At 35.5% G+C, this 21,982-nt stretch overlaps 1 protein-coding gene and 1 non-coding gene across 2 annotated transcripts; one reads left to right on the top strand and one right to left on the bottom strand.

Annotated features, from left to right (window-relative positions):
* Positions 1-453: 453 nt before the first annotated feature.
* LOC112730867 (small nucleolar RNA R71) lies at positions 454-561 on the top strand. The gene has a single exon (XR_003166671.1). It is a non-coding gene; the product is annotated as a small nucleolar RNA R71 (small nucleolar RNA).
* Positions 562-5,402: 4,841 nt separating this feature from the next.
* LOC140176741 (uncharacterized) lies at positions 5,403-7,467 on the bottom strand. The gene is made up of 5 exons (XM_072208286.1): positions 7,349-7,467; positions 6,498-7,018; positions 6,258-6,410; positions 5,869-6,146; positions 5,403-5,750 (listed from the first exon to the last, which is right to left on the bottom strand). The coding sequence occupies exons 1-5, from the start codon at positions 7,465-7,467 to the stop codon at positions 5,403-5,405; spliced, it is 1,419 nt and encodes a 472-aa protein (XP_072064387.1).
* Positions 7,468-21,982: the final 14,515 nt, after the last annotated feature.

Raw genomic sequence — 21,982 nt, 5'->3', positions numbered from 1 at the left:
ATCCTTCCATGAGAGATTTGGGTAATTTCTCCATGAGAGATTATAGGTGTTTCCATAGGGTTCACCCATGTAATTCACCTCTGCTATTGCAGGGTTCTCAGGATCATAAGCTTCTTCCTCAGAAGATGCCTCTTGAGTACTGTTGGATGCATCTTGCATTCCATTCAGATTCTGAGAAATCATATTGACTTGATGAGTCAATATTTTATTCTGAGCCAGTATGGCATTCAGAGTATCAATTTCAAGAACTCTCTTCTTCTGAGGCATCCCATTACTCACAGGATTCCTCTCAGAAGTGTACATGAACTGATTATTAGCAACCATGTCAATGAGTTCTTGAGCTTCTACAGGCATTTTCTTTAGGTGAATGGATCCACCTGCAGAAGTATCCAACGACATCTTAGCCAATTCAGACAGACCATCATAGAATATATCCAGGATGGTCCATTCTGAAAGCATGTCAGAAGGACACTTTTTGGTCAGTTGCTTGTATCTCTCCCAAGCTTCATAGAGGGATTCACCTTCTTTCTGTCTGAAGGTTTGAACATCCACTCTAAGCTTACTAAGCTTTTGAGGAGGAAAGAACTTGGCTAAGAAAGTCGTGACCAGCTTATCCCAAGAGTTCAGGCTATCTTTAGGTTGAGAGTCCAACCACACTCTAGCTCTGTCTGTTACAGCAAACGGGAAAAGCATAAGCTTGTAGACCTCGGGATCAACCCCATTGGTCTTAACAGTATCACAGATCTGCAAGAATTCAGTCAAGAACTGAAAAGGATCTTCATATGGAAGTCCATGAAACTTACAGTTCTGTTGCATCAGAGAAACTAATTGAGGTTTAAGCTCAAAATTGTTTGCTCCAATGGCAGGAATTGAGATGCTTCTTCCATGTAGATTGGAATTAGGTGCAGTAAAGTCACCAAGCATCTTCCTTGCATTATTATTATTTTCGACTGCCATCTCCTCTTCCTTTTCAAAAATTTCTGTAAGGTTGTCTCTGGATTGTTGTAATTTAGCTTCTCTTAGTTTTCTCTTCAGAGTCCTTTCAGGTTCTGGATCAGCTTCAACAAGAATGTTCTTGTCCTTGCTTCTGCTCATATGAAAAAGAAGGGAACAGAAAATAATAATAGGGATCCTTTTTACCACAGTATAGAGGTCCCCTTGTGTGAGTAGAAGAAAAGAAGAAAAAGAATGAAGAAGAGAAGAATTCGAACTCAGAGGAGAAGAAGGGGTTCGAATTTTTGGGTGAGGAGAAGTGTTAGTAGATGAATAAATAAATAGAAGGAGATGAGAGATAAGAAAGGAATTTGAAAATTAAACAAAATAAAATAAAAATATTTTAAAATTAAATTTAAAATTCGAAAATCAATAATTAAAATTAAAATAATTAGTTAATTAAAATGAAATTTTGAAAAAGAGAAAAGGAATTTTCGAAAATTAAAGGTAGAGAGTTAGTTAGGCAGTTTTGAAAAAGATAAGAATCAAACAAAAAGTTAAGTGGTTAATTGAAAAAGATTTGAAAATCAAATTTTGAAAAAGATAAGAAGTTAAAAAAAGATTTTGAAATCAAATTTTGAAAAAGATGTGATTGAAATTTAAAAAGATGTGATTGAAACAAAAAGATAGGATTGATTGAAAAAGATTTGAAAATTAAATTTTGAAAAGATAGGAAGTTAGAAAAGAAGTTAGAAAAGATTTTGAAATTAATTTTGAAAAAGATATGATTGAAACTTAATTTGAAAAAGATTTGAAAATCAAATTTGAAAAGATTTGATTTTGAAAATTAAAGTTGATTACTTGACTAACAAGAAACTAAAAAGATATGATTCTAAAGTTTAAAGATTGAACCTTTTTTAATAGGCAAGTAACAACTTTGAAAAATTTTGAATCAAAACATTAAATGCTAATAAAATTTTCAAAAATTAAGAAATAAAATAAGAAAAAGATTTTGAAAATTAATTTGAATATTTTCGAAAAAATGAAAAAGATTTTGAAAATTTTTAAAAAGGGAATTCGAAAATATGAAAAGAAAATTGAAAAAGATTTGATTTTGAAAAAGATTTTGAAAAAGATAAGATTATTAAATTGAAAATTTGATTTGACTCATAAAAACAACTAGATTTTTAAAAAATTTTGAAAAAGTCAACTCAAATTTTCGAATTTGATGAGTGAAAAAGGGAAAGATATTTTTTTTATTTTTAAATTTTAATGATGAGAGAGAAAACATAAAAAGACTCAATGCATGAAAATTTTGGATCAAAACATGTGATGCATGCAAGAACACTATGAATGTCAAGATGAACACCAAGAACACTTTAAATGTCAAGATGAACACCAAGAACTTATTTTTGAAAAATTTTCAAGGAAAGAAAACATGCAAGACACCAAACATAAAAATTTTTATTCTTTAGACATTAATAATTCAAGAATGCATATGAAAAACTAGAAAAGACACAAAACAAGAAAATATGAAGATCAAACAAGAAGACTGGCCAAGAACAACTTGAAGATCATGAAGAATGCAATGCATGAAATTTTCGAAAATAATTTTTAGAAAATTAAAAAGATGCAATTGACAACAAACTTAAAACTTGACTCTAGACTCAAACAAGAAACATCAAATTATTTTTGGATTTTATGATTTTGTTAATTTAATTTTTTTTGGATTTTTCAAAAATTGATTTTGAAAAAATGAAAAAGAAGAATTTTTTTTTTGTATTTTTCGAAAATAAAAATAAAAAATAAAAAGCTTAAAATTAAAATAAAATTACCTAATCTGAGCAACAAGATAAACCGTCAGTTGTCCAAACTCGAACAATCCCCGGCAACGGCACCAAAAACTTGGTGTGCAAAATCGTGATCATTCCTTCTTTGGTAATGGCGTTAAAAACTCAATACACACGTTCATGTTCTTAATTCTGTTTCACAACTTCGTACAACTAACCAGCAAGTGCACTGGGTCGTCTAAGTAATAAACCTTACGTGAGCAAGGGTCGATCCCACGGAGATTGTCGGCTTGAAGCAAGCTATGGTCACCTTGTAAATCTCAGTCAGGCGGATTCAAATGGATATAGAGTTTTAATAATTGAAAGATAAATAAAATATAAAATAGGATAGTGATACTTATGTAATTCATTAGTGAGAATTTTAGATAAGCGTATAGAGATGCTTTCGTTCCTCTGAACCTCGGCTTTCCTGCTGTCTTCATCCAATCATTCCTACTCCTTTCCATGGCAAGCTTTATGTAGGGCATCACCGTTGTCAATGGCTACATCCCATCCTCTCTGTGAAAATGGTCCAATGCGCTGTCACTGCATGGCTAATCATCTGTCGGTTCTCGATCATACTGGAATAGGATTTACTATCCTTTTGCGTCTGTCACTACGCCCAGCACTCGCGAGTTTGAAGCTCGTCACAGCCATCCCTTCCCAGATCCTACTCGAAATACCACAGACAAGGTTTAGACTTTTCGGATCTCGGGAATGGCCATCCATGGGTTCTAACTTATACCACGAAGACTCTAATAGCTCGGACTCGGTCCCCTGTATTAGATATCGAAGAGATACTCATTCTAGCTTGTTTGCATGTAGAACGGAAGTGTTTGTCAGGCACGCGTTCATAGGTGAGAATGATGATGAGCGTCACATAATCATCACATTCATCATGTTCTTGGGTGCGAATGGATATCATAGAATAGGAATAAGTATGAATTGAATAGAAAAATAGTAGTACTTTGCATTGATTTATGAGGAACAGTAGAGTTCCACACCTTAATCTATGGTGTGTAGAAACTCTACCGTTGAAAATACATAAGTGAAAGGTTCAGGCATGGCCGAATGGCCAACCCCCACAAAGGTCTAAGATAGCATAAAACTAATCAAAGAGAAAGTAAATACAATAGTAAAAAGTCCTATTTAAACTAAACTAGTTACTAGGGTTTACAGAAATGAGTAAATGATTCAGAAATCCACTTCCGGGGCCCACTTGGTGTGTGCTTGGGCTGAGCATTGAGCTTTACACGTGTAGAGGTCTTTCTTGGAGTTGAATGCCAGTTTGTAACCTGTTTCTAGCGTTTAACTCCACTTTACAACCTGTTTCTGGCGTTTGACTCCAGAATGCAGCATAGAACTGACGTTCAACGCCAGTTTACGTCATCTATCCTTAATCAAAGTATGGACTATTATATATTGATGGAAAGCCCTGGATGTCTACTTTCCAACGCATTTGAGAGCGCGCCATGTTGAGTTCTGTAGCTCCAGAAAATCCACTTTGAGTATAGGGAGGTTAGAATCCAACAGCATCTGCAGTCCTTCTTCAACCTCTGAATCTGATTTTTGCTCAAGTCCCTCAATTTCAGCTAGAAATTACCTGAAATCACAGAAAAACATACAAACTCATAGTAAAGTCCAAAAATGTGAATTTTAATTAAAAACTAATAAAAATATACTAAAAACTAACTAAATTATACTGAAAACTATGTAAAAACAATGCCAAAAAGCGTATAAATTATCCGCTCATCACCTTACAATCTCTTTAATGTACAAATGTGCTAGCTCCTCCAACGTACAACTCATCCAATATGGTAGAAAGTGAGCCGACTTTGTCAGTCAATCCATAATTACCCAAACAGCGTCACATCCACCTTGAGTTCTTGGTAAACCTGACACAAAGTCCATTGCAATGCTCTCCCATTTCCATTACGAAACTTCTAAGGGTTGAAGGGTTCCTGATGATTTCTAATGTTCAATTTTGACTTTCTAATAAGTCAGGCACTTAGATACATGCAACACCACGTCATTCTTTATTCCCGGCTACCAGAACATTGCTTTCAAATCATGGTACATCTTAGTGCTTCCAAGATGAATAGAGAATCTGCTTTTATGCACCTCCTTGAAGATATCCTGTCGCAAGGTTCCAACATCCGGCACATAGATCCTACCCTTGAATCTCTATAATCCGTCTTTGTCCCATGATACTCTACACTGCTTCCCTTGCTCAATTGCCGGCCACACCTTCTGCAATTCTTTTTCATCTTGTTGAGCTTTTCTGATCTCAGACTTAAAATCACTCGAAATTTGTAATTGACTTAAGCAAAGAGTTCCGGACACTTCTTGGACACCTAATTTTAGGTTCTCGAACTCCTTGAGCAATTCCTCTTCTCGAAGCACCAACCAAGCAGCACACAATGATTTTTGGATTAGGGCATCCGCCACAATATTTGCTTTTCCAGAGTGGTAATTCAATTCGAAGTCATAATCCTTTAGTAGCTTCATCCACCTCCTCTGATGCATATTCAGTTCTTTTTATCGAAAAGGTACTTTAATTATGATCCGAGAAAACTTGCAACTTAACGCCATAGAGATAATTTCTCCAAACCTTTAGAGTAAACACAACGGCAGCGAGCTCTAGATCGTGAGTCGATAATTCATTTCGTGTGGTCTCAACTGCCATGAAGCATATGCCACGACATTAGGGTGCTGCATCAGCACACACTCAAGACCCTTCAATGATGCGTCACAGTACACCTCAAATGGTACATTTGGCTCAGGCAACACTAACACAAGTGCAATGGTCAACTTCAGCTTCAATGCTTGGAAACTTTCCTCACATTTAGAGGTCCAGACAAATGGTGAATCCTTTCTAGTCAGCTTCATTAAAGGCAAAGTGAGTTGTGAGAAACCTTTGATGAAACTTCGATAATAACCCGCTAAACTGAGAAAACTCCTAATCTTTGTCATAGAAGTTGGTCGCCCCTAGTCCATTACCGCCTCAACATTAGCAGGATCTACAACAATCCCTTGTTGACTTACCACATGACGAAGAAACTTCACCTCACTCTTCCAAAATTCGCATTTAGATAACTTGGCATACAACTTTCTTTCCTTCAAGATCTGTAACACAGTCTGCAAATAAAATTTTGTTCATGTAGTCCATGAACACTGCAGGAGCATTTGTCAACCCAAAAGACATTGTAGTGTACTCGTAATGACCATAACAAGTCTTGAAAGCATTCTTAGGGATATCTTCATCTCTCACCCTTATCTGGTGATAATTGGATCGCAAGTCAATTTTAGAGAAAACTCCAGCTCTCTGTAACTGGTCCATTAGATCATCAATTCTTGGTAATGGATATTTGTTCCTCACAGTGACTTTGTTCAGTTACCAGTAGTTCACACACAGACGCATACTCCCATCCTTCTTCTTTACCAGTTACACTGGTGCTCCCCATAGAGAAACATTTGGCTAGATGAAACTTTTACTAATTAGTTCTTCTAACTGAAATTTGAGTTCAGTTAATTTCAACAGTGACATTCGATAAGGAGCAATTGAGATTGGCTCGGCTCCAGGTACCAACTCAATCGCAAACTCGATTTCTCGAGCAGGAGGGAAGTCAGGAATGTCATCCGAAAACACTTCAGGAAATTCACATACAACTGAAATTTACTCTAAGCTTTGTTCCTCGCACGACACATTTGTAGCTAATAGTATAACACCCTCACATTCGTACCCACTACTGTTCACAACGACAGAGTTCAGATAATAATCCTTCACCATAACTGGACCTTCCAACCCTTCCAACATAAAATGCAGCGTCTTCTCATAACAATTTAACAAAACGCGGTTCTCAGACAGCCAATCCAATCCCAAGATGAGATCAAGACCAGTCATCGGCAGAAAAATCAAATCACGGATAGAATCTTTCTGTTTAACTCGGAACGAAACTTGTGGACAACTTATTCTAGTTACAACGGCTTCAAAAGTAGCATTATGCACTTTCAAATCATAACCCAACACTACCATCTTTAGTCCTAACTCACTAGCCTTCTCAAATGCTATGAATGAATGTGTCGCCCCATAGTCAAATAAAGCATTTAAAAGTTTACCAGCCGCCTCGCAATTACCTCTAATCAATGTCTCGGATCCCTCGGCACCAGCGGCAGATGTAGTGAACACTCTCCCTAGTTGTTGTACTCTCCCAGATTTATACTTCTTCTTTTTTGGACAATCCCAGGCTAGGTTCCTGGGTCATCCACAAATGTAACACATTCCCGTTCCTACTCTGCATGGGACTCCAAGATGATAATTCTCATACCTCTGACAACTTAGCTCATTCTATGGCTATTTCCCGAACCTTCTCCTCTAATTACCATTGTTATTTGGCCTTAAAAAGTTGTTCTGACCTTGATTATGTTGTGGAACAAAGCCTCCACATTTAAAATTTCTACCCCTTGGTGCGAAATTCCTTCCTTGAGTTCTCTGAAAAGGCATCCTCTGATTTTCTTTCTCCAATGCTACCTTCCTCACACACTCTTCAGCTACTCTACTCTTATTCACAAGCTTAGAAAATAACCTGATCTCCATCAGCCCAACAGAGCTCAGAATATCACTCTGAATCCCTCCCTTATACTTTATACACTTCCATTTAGCAAAGTCTTCCGGAGACCTTAACAGATTCGGGAAAACCGGCATAATTTTTCAAACCTATTAGTGTACTCTGCAACAGTCATTTGGCCCTATTTCAACTATAGCAGCTCAAGCTCCTTAGTATTCCTAACTGAACTGGGAAAGTACTTTATATAAAACTCTGTTCCGAACACCTCCCAAGGTATCACAGCACCATCTGATTGCAGGATACGCCGTGTTCCCTGCCACCAGTACTGGGCTTCACCCTGTAACTGGTAGGTCCCAAACTCAACCCACTGTTCTTCAGGAACCTACTAAGCCTGCAGAGCCCGCTCCATTGCCTGTAGCCATTTATCAGCTTCAGTAGGGTTTGTGGTCCCCCTGAAGGTCGGAGGGTGCACTTTCGGAAAAGAGGCAAGTGTCATTGGCCCCTCATCACCATTGTTTCCATTTATATTATTCATCTGATTCTCCAATGCCTCGGCTATTGCCTGCATAGCCGCAGCCATATTTTCCAGGACAGCCCAAGTCCACAGGGTTATTCCCTGCCATTTCAGGATTTTCATTGCCTAATCTACCCCTGCCTCGCTCGCGATCGCGTCCGCAAGTCGACATCTGGTTCTTGTTCACACCAAACAAATGATATCAAGTTGATTAGTCTCAATATCGCAAGTCAGGTGCTTCAAAGTTCCAAATGCATGCTCATGGGATTCATGCCATATATATCAGTTAGATAACCTAATTTAGCATGTATAGACACTCAGAGTATGCCCAGAAGCATAGTCAATCTGTTCCTTAGGCTCTACAGGAACAAACTGCTCTGATACCATAATGTAACAGCCTACCACACAGAGCTTTACGCTTAAGTCATAAAACAGTGATAGTGTGGTATTACGACCTCTAAAATAAAATATATACGTATAATAATCGAAAGAATATAATATACGAGGAGTCTTGAAGGATTGGTAAAGAAAAATTGTAAAATTAAAAGTGCAACACTCAGGAATAACGTTTACTGCGTATGAAAAAAGCATAAGTGCATATAAATATATATATAGACAAAGAGAGTATAAGGTCAAGGATACAAAATAATCAAGCTCCAAACTCAGCCTGCGAAGCTAAGACTGGCCGAAGAATATTTACATACATACATATAAAGGTCTGAGTCCCAAAGTACACAAAAGAAATCCTGGTTCTCCACAAAGCCTCTAAGAGGTGCAAAAGCAAAATATATACATAAGAAGAGTTCTATAGATATAAACATGTCTGAGCAGAACAAAACATAATATCCCAAAGTCCCACTTCGCTATAAGAACTCCAGATGCCTAATGAGGAGCCTCTCAACTTGCATCTAAAAAACATAAATATCCGTATGGAATGAGAACCAGAGGTTCTTAGCATGGTAATGGTGCCACATACATAAGATATAAGATCCCGAAAAAGCTAGAGGCAATCCTAGTACTCTGACACTCAGATTATAAAACTGAAGATTTAAAAACGAAAGCCATAAGTAGGGTGGTTCTTTAAGTTTCCTAAACTTAACCAAAACTATATCCAAAATCCTCCATCATCCGCCTTCCTCCAAATCCTCCAACTCCGGTGGAATCATACAGACAAACAAGCAGACAATGGCAAACATAATTAGAATACAAGTAATGCAGATAGCAAGTATAACAATTAAACATATTAAATTCACATAGGTATTCCCAATTAATGCACAAGCAAGAAATTCACACATATGCATATGATGTATGCTTGTCTTATGGATGATGAGTCTCATTTGTTGGTTATCAAGCCAACCCGACATGTCTGGCTGTTAAACCCTGAACAGTCCCTCGACGCGCATCCCCAAGAGTCTATGCATAGCTTTTGCTCATACATATATAAATTTTTCTCATTGAGGGAACCTTCCCAGGAATTTATAAGTACCCGATCACCCTTGCGACATAGAGTCAACAGAGTATCGAGTCTCGAGTTAGAGCACGTGGTGGCAAGCCACTACTGTTTACCCAGGAAAACTCGTATCTCAGATAAAAGAAGTGCGTAAGCCACATTATCATTTATAATCATTCATAATCATTTCTTAATCATTCATTATAGCCATAAATATCACATATACATCATATTTCTGCACTTCTCATACATATCATAATTAATCATATTTCAAGCTTACTTCTCCTCTGAGTTACCGCCCCTTCCTAACTTCACCTCATCACTAAGTATACAACTAAGGTTTAGGGGCTAAAAGAGTAAAAATAGAGGTTTAGAGGTTCAAAATTAGGTTTTAAAATATAAAATTCACTTTGCTGAAATTAGGGGTTCCGTGTATGTGGGCATGTCTCACGTACGTGGGGATCTCAACCCGAAAGCATTGGCTGCGTCACGTACCAACACTCGCGTACACAACCCCTCAAAATCTCAGGTCTCGTGTACGCATGCACTTGCTCGCGCACGCGCGAAACCAAACCTGAAAGGAATGGCCGCGTCACGTGCAGGTTCCCGTACGCGAATTCTGCAAGGTAGGCAAAAATTGTTTAAGTTCTGCAGAATTTCAATTTTACACATCGAACTTTCGATGCACATAACTTTTTCGTTTTAAAATATTTTTCATCTGTTCTTCAAATGGTGTAAACCTCACAGACCCAATTTTCATATGAAATAAGTTTGAAAGTATTTTGAAGTCTGAAAGCCAAGTTATGGCTTGCAGAAGTTCGGTCCAAAACCAAGTTTCTACAAAATCTTCCAAACCTCTATCCTACCAATTTTCTTTTACAAAAAATCCAAATCCTACATTTCCAAAAGACTCCAATACATCAAACACAGCTCCACATTCCATCTCAACCAACCATACATCAATTTAAACAACCTCGTTATAAGAATTTCTCAATTATACAAACAAAATCATCAATTTACCGCCGCATACATGTTCATTCCCATCACCTAATCTGTCATCATTAAAATCATCATTTATCATTTCATTTTCACCACAAGAATCAATCACCAAAACCGCACTCAAACAAATTAAACAATTATCACCAAGGATGCTAAATATTTAATATAATCATGCATTCCAACCTATCCTATGGTCATCTAACCTAAGTTTTCACAAGACATTACATATTATATACGAGAAACCAAAACTATACCTTGACCGATTTCCTCGTATAACCCAAAGACAACTCAATTAGGCAAGGTCCAGGTCTCCACCACCAAAATTCAACACCCAAAACTCCCACTCAAGCTTTTAATATTTTCAATTGTGTGCCAAATCCACTTTTAAACTACCTAACACATATTATCACATCCATACACATAAACTCAATTCTCAATCACCATTATTTAAAGGATTCACTAGGGTTTGACAACCCTTACCTTACCCGTGCCTCAAGCTAACAAAAACCCGCTAATTCCTCAAGTTAATCAGATCCTATAACATCAAAAATCAAAGATCTCAACACCTCACCTCATTAAATTTTCAAAATTAGGGGAGGAGAAATTGAAAATGAAAACGTAACTTTCTTACCTAATCAAGTACTGTACCTTTTAGAACTCGACCGCCGTGGACGATGACCACAAACAGTACAACGATCGGAGCTCAGAGCGAGAAGTTATGGGAGATTGAATGAAATCCAAGGATTTTGTGAATTTGATATGTTCTTCCCCTTCTTGCTGAACTATCAGTGTGTTTGCATGTAAAAGGGGAGAGAATGAGCTGAAGCTCATTAAGTTTAGTGGGTTGGTTGGGCCCATGGGCTCGGTTTGGGTCTGGTTCGATTCGTTCGGCCTAATTTCGGGCCAAATTCTTTAAAATTAGTGTCAAAATTTTTATTTTAATTAGTTCTATCTCATTAAACTATAAAATTTATATTTCTAATTTCTTTGATTAGTATTTAATTTATTAACTAATTATTCATTATTTATGCGGAGTTAACACATAAAATCTCATTGGAAGAAAATTCTAAACTCGTAGTGCAAACACGAAGAAGAATTAATCCAACAAAAGAAGATGTTCACAAAGAGGTAATCAAATTGTGTGAAGAAATTCAATCTGTGAATATCTTTTTCTTTTCTTTAAAGTTTTTTCTTTTAATTAATTAAAAAAATAAAAAAAATGTCCTTATCTTTATTGTTCTAATTAAGTATTTTATATACATATTCTTCTTCTTGTTCTTTTTTGAAAAAATTCTTTAAATTTTTTTTAAATTCTATTTTCTGTTTTTAAATTTTAACTTAGTAAAATATTTTTAAAAAAAAAAAATCATCATATGCATCATCCTCAAAATAATTTTAAACTATTATTTTTAAAATTCTTGTTTTCTGCTCTCAATTTGATAATGTTTTTTTACGACGGTGTCAAAAGGCATGGTGTCCAAACTTCTAAGCAAAGCTATGTGAAAGAAGCCCATATGGAACCTCTACGCGTAATGTGGTCAACTTGTTACCTTTCCTTTTTTTTTTCCTCCGAATGTATAATAAACGTATACAAGATAAGGTATCATATGAGGGATTTTTTATTTTACTAAATAAAATAAATATGATAATTATCAAAATAAATAATTTAAAAAATATTTACCGATTTAAATTTCTCAATCTTATCTCGTTTATATTGTAAATGAGATGACATTGTACATATTTTGTTTATATTGTAAACGAGATAAGGTCTGTCCGTGCCTATAAGTAGAAGTCGTTTACAGCTTCATTCCGGGCCCCCATTTGACTTTGTCAACCTTTTCTCCCCACTTTTGACCATTTCTTACCTTATTTTAGACTGATAAGCTGATGGCGCGTCAGGGGGAAAACGATGGAGACATCAACAGGCTGAATGAGACGTCGCATTACACCGGAGTGGCCGACTTCGAGGTTAGTTATGTTCTATTTGTTTAATCTAATTATGTGGCCATTATTAGGGTAGTCCTGAAGAGGCAAAACATAGTTAAATGGTTTAGGGATAGGTCTCTGTAGGAGGAATTTAGAACTGTATTTGCTTGTGCAAGGTTGTTATGACATAATTATTAGTTTGGAATTACTTGTGCTAGGTTGTTAGTATTTATAACGTTCTAGTTAGGGTTTAGTTAGTATGGAATATGTAATTTAGAGACATGTGTAGGCTAGAAACATCGAAGTATGTGCTTAAGTAGAAGTAGCTGTAAGTTAGATAGAAATATTTGTGTAACTTCTAATGTGCTATGTATCATGTTAAGCAGATCTAATTACTAAACCAAAAAAATCAGTGTCTGGCTGAATTTTTTTTAAGCATGAATTTTTTTTATTCTTCAGAGGCCTCGCCTTCTACTGCCTCAGGGAGTGAGTCATACCCTTCCTCCACCCGACGCCATCGTCCCGTATCTGGCTGAGGCCGAATTCGGCGACACGGTGTCCCTTACGGACTTCCTTTTGACAATTCCCTTATTTCGGCACTCGTGGAGCGATGGCATCTAGAGACGCACACGTTTCATCTCCTGTGGGGTGAGGTCACTATCACCCTGTAGGACGTGGCGTACCACCTAGGCCTACGCGCACACGGTATCCCCGTTGGGGGTGCCTCCGTGACTTCGGTAGGTGGTACGGCACTAAGACGTGGGCGTTGGTGAAGCAGCTGCTTGGTGCCAGGCCTCCGATGGCAGCACAGTAGGCTGCGCAGAGGAGGAATCTTTCACGCTGAAGCTGATGTGACTGCGGGATTGTGTCCGCCAAATGTCCCCGACAGACAACCCGGAGACACTCCAACGAAATACATGTAATATCATCTCGTTTGCAATGTAAACGAGATAAGATTAGAGAATTTGAATCAGTAAATATTTTTTAAATTATTTATTTTGATAATGATCATATTTATTTTATTTATTAAAATAAAAAAATTCATTATATGTGTCATATCTATTATTCTATTATTTATACTGTTATATTTTATGGACAATATACTTATAAAGGGGTTTTTTGGTACGGACAGAACAAAGAGAGATTTATAATTTATTTTAAAAATTTACAAAATAAAATGAAATATTTTTTAAATAAATATTTAATTATTTGTTAAAAAATGTATTTCTTTATCATTTCTTCTCTTTATCATAGCTTAGATCATATTTTATATATCACATTAAGTACAAATTGTTTTGAAAGAGTTTTATCTATTTGCAGACAATTAAATATGTGTTACCAGTTTTTTATTCACCAGATTAAAAGTTTTCTAAATATATAAAGTTTGATTTTGCTGTGTAAAATTTTATATTGTTAATGCATTAAAATTATTTTTTTATAAATAAATAAATTAAATTTTATAGTTGCACTTATATGCATTTTTAAATAATTTATATGTTTGTACTTTATTTTTTATCTCTTTATTTTAAACTAAATAAATATAGATATATCTTATTTATAATATATAGTAGATACTATATCTTTTTAGCAACTAAGAGTGTGTAATATATAGTTTTCTCAAATATCTTATTTATACTATAAATAAAATGAGATATATGTATATCTATGTCGTTTACAAATACTTTCATTATTATTATTATTATTATTATTATTATTATTATTATTATTATTATTATTATATTAAGTAAATTATCTCTTTTATCTATAAATATTTATAATTCTGATAAATTATGTATAAATAAATAAAATCAACATTAGCACTTTCGGGTTTTCACGTGAGGAGTACATACTCCTTTATCTTGTTCCGCTAGGATTTTTTTCAAAACAAAATTTTTGTGTCGTCTAAGTTAATGTTTGATTTTTATCAATTCCTTTCTTTAGTTTTTTCTTTATTCCCTTTTTTGTTCCTTTCCTTTAATTCGCCATGAGAGTTCTTTTATGGAATTGTTGTGGTTTGGAAAGATCCCTGACAGTTCATAACCTTAAAGGGATGTGCCAATCCCACTCGTCCAAGATTGTGTTTCTATGTGAAATAAAAAACCAATCTCGCCTGGTGGAAAGAAAATTGAGATCTTGTCATTTTACGGATTGGAGGATTGTTAGTCCAACAGGTATAGCTGGTGGATTGACTTTAGCAGGGAAGGAGGGCATAACGGTTAAGATTCTTACTGAAAAAGAGTTTTTCATAGCTGCCAAGGTAACTGATCATGCTTTGAACTGTTCTTGGGGGCTGATTGGGGTACATTTAAATAGCTTGGATAGAATTTGGTCTACCCAATACACAGAACTTTCTTCTTTTGTACAACGTTTATTTGGAAAAGTTGTAATTATGGGTGATTTTAATGCTATAGTGAGCCTCGATGAGAAGGAAGGAGGGAGGGAGTTAAAATCAGCTTCATCTATTTCTGAATTTGTGAATTTTATTGACGGTAATAGATTGAAGGGCTTGGGTATGTGATGCCAGGGCATCTTAGCTAGTTTCACAAGCTATTTTTAGTTTGTTTTAGGATAGTTTATGCATTTCTTAGGCAATAAGTAAGTATTTGGATGAGAATTTCATGCATACCTTGATTCAACTAAACATGGTTATTTATGTGCTTTTTCATAGGATTTATGCTATATTTACTAGCTTGTTATGAATGATGCAAATTCTTCTGAATTATAGCAAACTTTGATGCAAGTGTTTGGTTGATGATAGGAGGAAAGGAAGCTAAGAAAGGGAAAGCAAACAAGCAACAAAAAGGCCATGGAAGGAAGCAAAGGGAAGCAACATTTGAGCCAAAGTTAGAGCTCCAACGTTGCCTCAAACGTTATACTCAAGAGGTGCATAGTTGGAGCCAAAGTTAAAGCTTCAACTATGCCTCAAACATTGGCAAACAAAAGTGCATAGTTGGAGACAAAGTTGGACTCCAACTATGCCTCAAACTATAAGCAAGAAAGCAACGTTTGAGCCCAAAGTTGGACCTCAAACGCTACCTCAAATGTTGCCCAAGAAAAGTGCATAGTTGGAGCTAAAGTTGGACTCCAACTATGGGTCCAACGTTGAGGTAGAGAAGTACCAACGTTGGAGAGAACGTTGGTGGTCCAACGTTACATTGAACGTGCTCGACAAATTTCAAGTTTTTGGAGATTGGGAAAATGTGTAACGACGTGTACGTGTAGATGAGCAAACGTTGAACTCCAACGCAAGGTCCAACGTTGAGTCAAACGCTGGGTTAAACTTCAGGGCCAACGTCCCAGCCTTGTTTGGCAAAGTTTGACCCAATGTTTGAGCACAAACGTTGAACTCCAACGTCAATCCAACTCCAATACAAAAAGGCACCCATGCAGAGTATGAACGTTAACCTTCAAACAACCTCATCAACGTCACAAAAGGCCACTCCCAACTTGCTTCAACAGAGGCCAAAGGGCCCAGTCCAAGTACTTGATCCAATTGAAAATGAGAAGAAGAGTAGAAGAGTGTTGAAGATTGAAAGGGAGCTCTCGGGAGGCCCTGAGGGGGGCTCTGTGAGTTCAGAACTCTGAATTGTCCTGCACTTTTCTTTTAGTTTCTTTTGTACTTTTTTTTTATTTTTCTCTGCACTTTTCTTTATTTTTTATTTGTATTGAGCTATGAACAACTAAACCCCTCTTCATTGGGTTAGGGAGCTCTGTTGTAATTCAATGGATCAATAATAGTTTTCAGTCTTCTTCTTCTTTCTTTTCTCTTGATTTTGCTAGAAAGCTTTCGATCTTCATCCAATTGGGTAGTTGTCTTGGAAAATAAGCTATTCATAATTGGATCTCCTCTGAACCTTGGAAGAGGAATGAGGAGATCATGCTAGAAATGCTTTCTCATGTTAGACTGGATTGAGGTTTGGATGGATATTATGACATATAATCCTACCGACACTTTGATTTGGAAATACATATGGTATAATCAGTGATCATACTTCATCTCTTCCCATGAGTAATTAAATCAAGGAATTGGGCAATTGTTCAAGCTTAGAGAAATTGGGTTGCCAAGGAATTGGAATCCAATCACTTAATATTGCCAAGGAGATCAATGATTGCATTGATTGAGGAAGAGATGAAAATGAATTTGATCCGGAGAATTATAACATCTCCTGACCCCAATGAGATTTCCCACTTCTGATCTATCCATTCTCTTTAATTCTGCTGTTTACTTTGATGCTCAATCACCCCACTCCCTTTTAATTTCTGCAATTTAAGTTTCTGCTCTTTACTTTTTGCAATTTAATTTCTATTCATTTACATTTCTGCTCTTTAAATTTTTCGCCAATTTACATTCTGCAATCCCAATTTCAATCTGATTCAGTTCAACTAGAACAATTCTCCAATTAACATTGATCAACCAACCAATCCCTGTGGGATTCGACCTCACTCTATAGTGAGTTTTTACTTGACGATAATCCGGTGCACTTGCCGGTGGAAATTTGTTGAGAGACAAGTTTTTGTGGACATCAGTATGATTGGGAGAAGGTTCACCTGGACTAATAGGCAACGAGGGCAGGACCAGATCAGGGAACGGCTTGACTGTGCACTTGCAAACGGTGAGCAGATGGATTGTTTTCCATCAGCCTCGCTGTCCCGGCTTGCAGAAAACGCTTCAGATCATGTGCCTATCTTCCTTGACACAAATCCGGTCATAGAAAAATCTAATCGGAGGTTTAAGTTTCAAGAAAGATAGTGTGGTTTAGAAGAAATTTGGATAATTATCACTGAAGCTTGGAAAAAATGGGTGGATGGCTTAGCAATGTTTGTTTTGGCTCAAAAATTAAAGTATTGTACGCACCGTATTGTTCAATAGCAGCAACAAAACAAATCTAATTCGAGGAAGGACATTGGTGAACTCACATCACAGCATGAAATTCTCAGAAAGGAGGGTTTTACAGGGGGAGAACAGGTTGAAGCCTTGAAAAACAAACTTGAGGATGCTTAAATTAGGGAGAAAAGCAATTAGAGGGAGAAATCTCGTGTAAAGTGGCAAAAAGAAGGGGACAGAAATACAAGTTTCTATCACCAATCATTCCAATCCAGAATCCGGAGAAATAAAATTTTGAAACTGGAAAAGAATGATGGTACGTATGCTACCACCCGTGAGAAAATTGCACAAGTAGCTGAAACATCTTCAAGGATATCTTCACACCGATTAACCAAGCTAATCCGGCACATGCATTCGAAGATTTTGAAACCAAAGTTTCAGCAACCATGAACAGAAAATTAACTAGACCAGTCAGTTTTGATGAGGTAAAGCGTGCGGTCTTTAGTGTTCACCCCAGAGCGCACCTGGTGATGATGGATTTACAGCTAAATTCTTTCCATTCTACTGGAGTTTAGTAGGGGATGATGTTTTTAAGGCTGTCCGCAGTTTCTTTGTCAGTGGTAGACTAATAAAGAGCTTCAACCATACACAAATCTATCTCATTCCTAAGATTCCTGATGCAAAGGATATGACACAGGTTAGACCTATTATCCTTTCCTCAGTTGTGTATAAGATTATTTCTAAAGTACTAGTCCATCGGCTACAAAAAATTATGACTTCGCTGATCAGCCTTAATCAAAGTGCCTTTATTAAAGGTAGATTGATTTCAGACAATGTCCTAGTCGTTCATGAATGTATGCACTATCTAAAGACAAAGAAGAGGGGCCTATCAAGTGAAATGGCAGTTAAATTGGATATGAGCAAATCCTATGATCGTGTTGAGTGGCATTTTCATTGGTACATTTTGGAGAAGCTGGGATTTGAATCTAGGTGGATTGGTTGGATACAGGAGGTGGTGACTACAGTTTCTTACTCTGTCGTTGTTGAAGGTCAACCTTTTGGTTTTTTAAAATCAAATAGAGGTATCCGTCAAGGAGACCCTCTATCTCCCTACCTTTTTCTTTTCTGTGCAGAAGGATTATCCTTTTTGCTAAACAAGGCAGAGCAAAACGGTCTCATTGAAGGTATTCAGATCAACCAAAGATGTCTTACTGTTAATCATTTATTGTTTGCAGATGACTCAATCCTTTTTTGCAAAGTGTCAGAAAATAATTGTAAAAATATTCTCAATCTTCTTCAGTGATACGAGGGGTTTAGTAGCCAAAAAGTTAATTTGCATAATCAACTCTATTCTTTAGTAATAATACTCCTCCCGCTACTCAATTACTATTGGCTCAGAAATTGAAAATTGTCCATATTGGTGCATAGGATAAATATTTGGGTCTTCCATCTACAGTCTAAAAATAAAAAAAAATAGCCACCTTCGGAGAAATCAAGGATAAGGTGAGGAAGCGAGTTCAAGAATGGAAAAGAAAACTTCTCTCCTCTGTAGGCAGGCATGTTCTAATCAAAGCTATTGGGGAGGCTATCCCAATTTATTCATTATCATTTTCTCATCTTCCTGACACTTTAATTAGGGAGATTCACAACATAACCTCCCAATTTTTGTGGGGTCAAAAAGGTACAGAGCGAAAAATGGCATGGGTTAGTTGGGATACTATAACAAGACCGAAACTGGAAGGTGGACTAGGTTTTAAGGATCTAGGGGCTCAGAATTTGGCACTATTAGCAACACAATGTTAGAAAGTTGCCTCTCAGCCACAATCACTACTATCTAGACTCCTCAAAGGTAAATATTTTCAATACAGTTCTATAATGAATGCAGAGATCGGAACAGTACCTTCGTGGGGGTGGCGTAGCATATTGGAAGGGCGTAAGGTTATTGAAAAGGGGCTGGTTTGGCGAGTTGGTGATGGGTCCAGTATCTGAATCTTCAGCGATCCTTGGCTTGCTCCTCCACATCCTTATGTTATTTCTTCATCTGAAACTTCCAATCTACAAAATCAACCACTATTGATAGTCAAAGATTTAATACTTCTTAATGGCCAATGGAATCAAACTCTAATTAGAAGTATTTTTTCTAAGGTCACTAATTAGCGGGTGCTAGCAACAACAATTGGGGGTGGAGAAGATAAAATTTATTGGGCCTTTAATAAAAGTGGTTTGTATAAAGTGAGAACTGGGTACTGTGTGACTTATGGTTTCTCGCATCCTCCCATTGAATTTTGCGCAGAGATGATGCGATAACGAAATTTGTGGCGAGAACTGTGGAAACTGAAAATCCCAGCGAAGATTAAGATTTTTCTCTGGAGGGGCTTCCATGAAAAGCTTCAAGTGCTGCAAAAGCTTCATCATCGCATCCCATCGATTCAACCTACCTGCCGAAGATGCCTACAATTTCCAGAAACAATCAATCATTGCATCTTCCATTGTATAAAATCAAAGGAAATTTGGTCAAAAATGGGCTTACCAGCTACTAGAAGGGACACTGAAGACTCTAATTTCTATGTTGAGTGGAACTTGAGAATGGGAGTCTTGCGTACCCAACCCAATAGCTCTTCTCAAAGAATGATAATGGTGATTTTGAGCTGGTCCTTATGGAAGGTTAGGAACAGGTTCATCTTTGATAATGTATCAACTAGTGAGGAAGAGATAATGGCGTCGACTTTGAAGCTGCAGAAAGAGCTTCAACAAATTCCCACTTCCTAATTGATGAGCACTTTACCTTTTATTTCTCTTATTAGATTATTATATGATGTTACTTCTATAGTAGAGCGATGAAAGTCTCCCATTTTTTTTATTTGTTCCATATATGGACACTTATATGTTTCTTTCATTTTATAAATGAAATTGTCTGACTTTGGAAAAAAAATAAAATCAACATCATACTCAAAGATAATTTGTGTAATAAAACTACATTAATATTAATTTTTATGTAGCTAGACTTATTAGGATTTTGAATTTGTATAAATATTAATTTATCTATTTTTTACAAATATAAAACTAATTTCATTTATTTTTAGATAAATTAATCAATAGAAGTTACATAAATAGAATTGACACTATTTTTATTTCATTTAATGATTTTAAAATATATACAAGCTAATTAAGACATTTTTTATACTTAAACCTCTTTTGTTTCAGTTTTCTATATTTTATGTGAGGTTTCAACCGTAAATGTAATCAATTCTCCTACTGATCATTTTATACAAAATGCAGATAAAATCAATTTTTTTTTTCTTTTTATTTTCTAATTTTGAATATAAATTTTAAATTTTTTCTTCAATTGATAATATTAAATATGATATTTTATTGAACATTCGTTAACTGGAATAAAAAAATTATATACTAAAAATCATATTTGATAACACTAAGTGACTAACCAAAAAAAAAAAAATTCATTTTTCTTAATTTCGTTCTACTTATTTTCTCTCTATCCAAAAGGTGTGAAAAAGGGTGGGAGGGGGGTGTTCTTCACGCTCTTGAGAACGCTTGTACATGACGATTCTAGCTAGCTGTTTGTTTGAAATGCGTGCCAAAACGAAAGAGCATGTATTGTTACAAAAAGATTAAGGATTTCCATGTAGATCAATGGATATGCTTTCATTTTCATATATATTTTCTATATTAAATAGATATAAATTGAGTAATATTTTAGGTGTCATTGGTGAGACGTTATCTTAAATAATTTTTAAAGTTTTTTTAATTTATTTTTTTTAGTTTTAATCAAATTTTTTATATTTTTTAATAGAATTTAATAAATAATCAAATATTTTGAGTTGTGTTAGTACTTTTATGTTTACCAAAATTTTGGGCTGAACAACAAGCAAGAAATAAAGTTTTTCTACAAAAAAAAAAAAAAACAAAGATAGAAAAAACATGGCCTAAAAAATTAAAAGCGTGTTTATCATGGTATTATTCGAATGATTTGGTACTTACAGATATTCGTGAGCTTTAATTTTCGCTCGTCAAATTTTTGGTGTTATTGCTGAGAATTAATTGAAATTAACAACATAACATCCGACTAAATCCTAACATAAATCTTGTCTACTTTCTTTCCTTTTATTTTTAGTTCTTTCTTTTCTTTTTTTTTTTCTTTTTTTCGACATTCTTTCTCTTTCCTTTTATCTCTCTTATTTTTCTACTCTTATTCACGTTTTTCTTTTCCTTTTTATTTTCATTTTTTTTATTTTTTTATTTTGTTTAAACCTTCTTTTCTTTTTTAATGTTCTTTATTCCACATGGTGTGTTTGATCTTTTTTTGTTTTTGTGTACAAAAAATGATGGAATTAGATATTGTAAAAAAAAAATTTAGCAAACAATAAACGTATGATGCAACAACTTTTCTTTCTCATGAAACAGGTGGGACAAATGTAGTATAAACACTTGGAATACTCCTCCAATTACTCATCTTTTTCGAATCGAGAGATTATCCAATTTCTTATTGGAAGAATCAAAGATAAGAATATTTAAAATGTCAAACAAGCAAATAAATTTTAATGTTGAATATCAAATCTTTCAAGAACTTTCATCTCTTGAACTCGCCGTAGAAAGACTACTCAACAAATCCAAAATTTCATACAAGAAACAAGAATACACCTCAAAATTCAAGAAATCTCTATTAAAAACTTGGAGATGCAAGTAGAGCATGTTGCCAAGTTTCTAACAAAAAGAAAAAATTCTCCAAAAGAATGTGAGGCATTTCATGTATAGGGCTGAAATCTCAACAAATCTGAAGAAACCAGTGAATGATTTGGTTAAACCATTAAGCCAAGAAGTGCTCAATAAAATGGCTAACTAATTTGTCCCAACAAACCAAGAAAAAAAATACTTGTTCAACAGAGGAGATATTCTCAAGAAATCTGAAAGAAATAAGTC

Source organism: Arachis hypogaea, chromosome 12 (assembly GCF_003086295.3).
Source record: "Arachis hypogaea cultivar Tifrunner chromosome 12, arahy.Tifrunner.gnm2.J5K5, whole genome shotgun sequence".
Lineage (NCBI taxonomy): Eukaryota > Viridiplantae > Streptophyta > Magnoliopsida > Fabales > Fabaceae > Arachis > Arachis hypogaea.
This window is presented reverse-complemented; position numbering and strand designations above follow the sequence as displayed.

Excerpts from the sequence above, each read along its gene's own strand:
- LOC140176741 (XM_072208286.1), bottom strand. The coding sequence starts at position 7,467 with ATGCCGGTTTTCCCGAATCTGTTAAGGTCTCCGGAAGACTTTGCTAAA. Across the intron at positions 7,019-7,348 it reads GTTGGGCTGATGGAGATCAG|GAACCTAGCCTGGGATTGTC; the intron begins GTTATTTTCTAA and ends TGGATGACCCAG. Across the intron at positions 6,147-6,257 it reads TCAGTTAGAAGAACTAATTA|TCACTGTGAGGAACAAATAT; the intron begins GTAAAAGTTTCA and ends AACTGAACAAAG.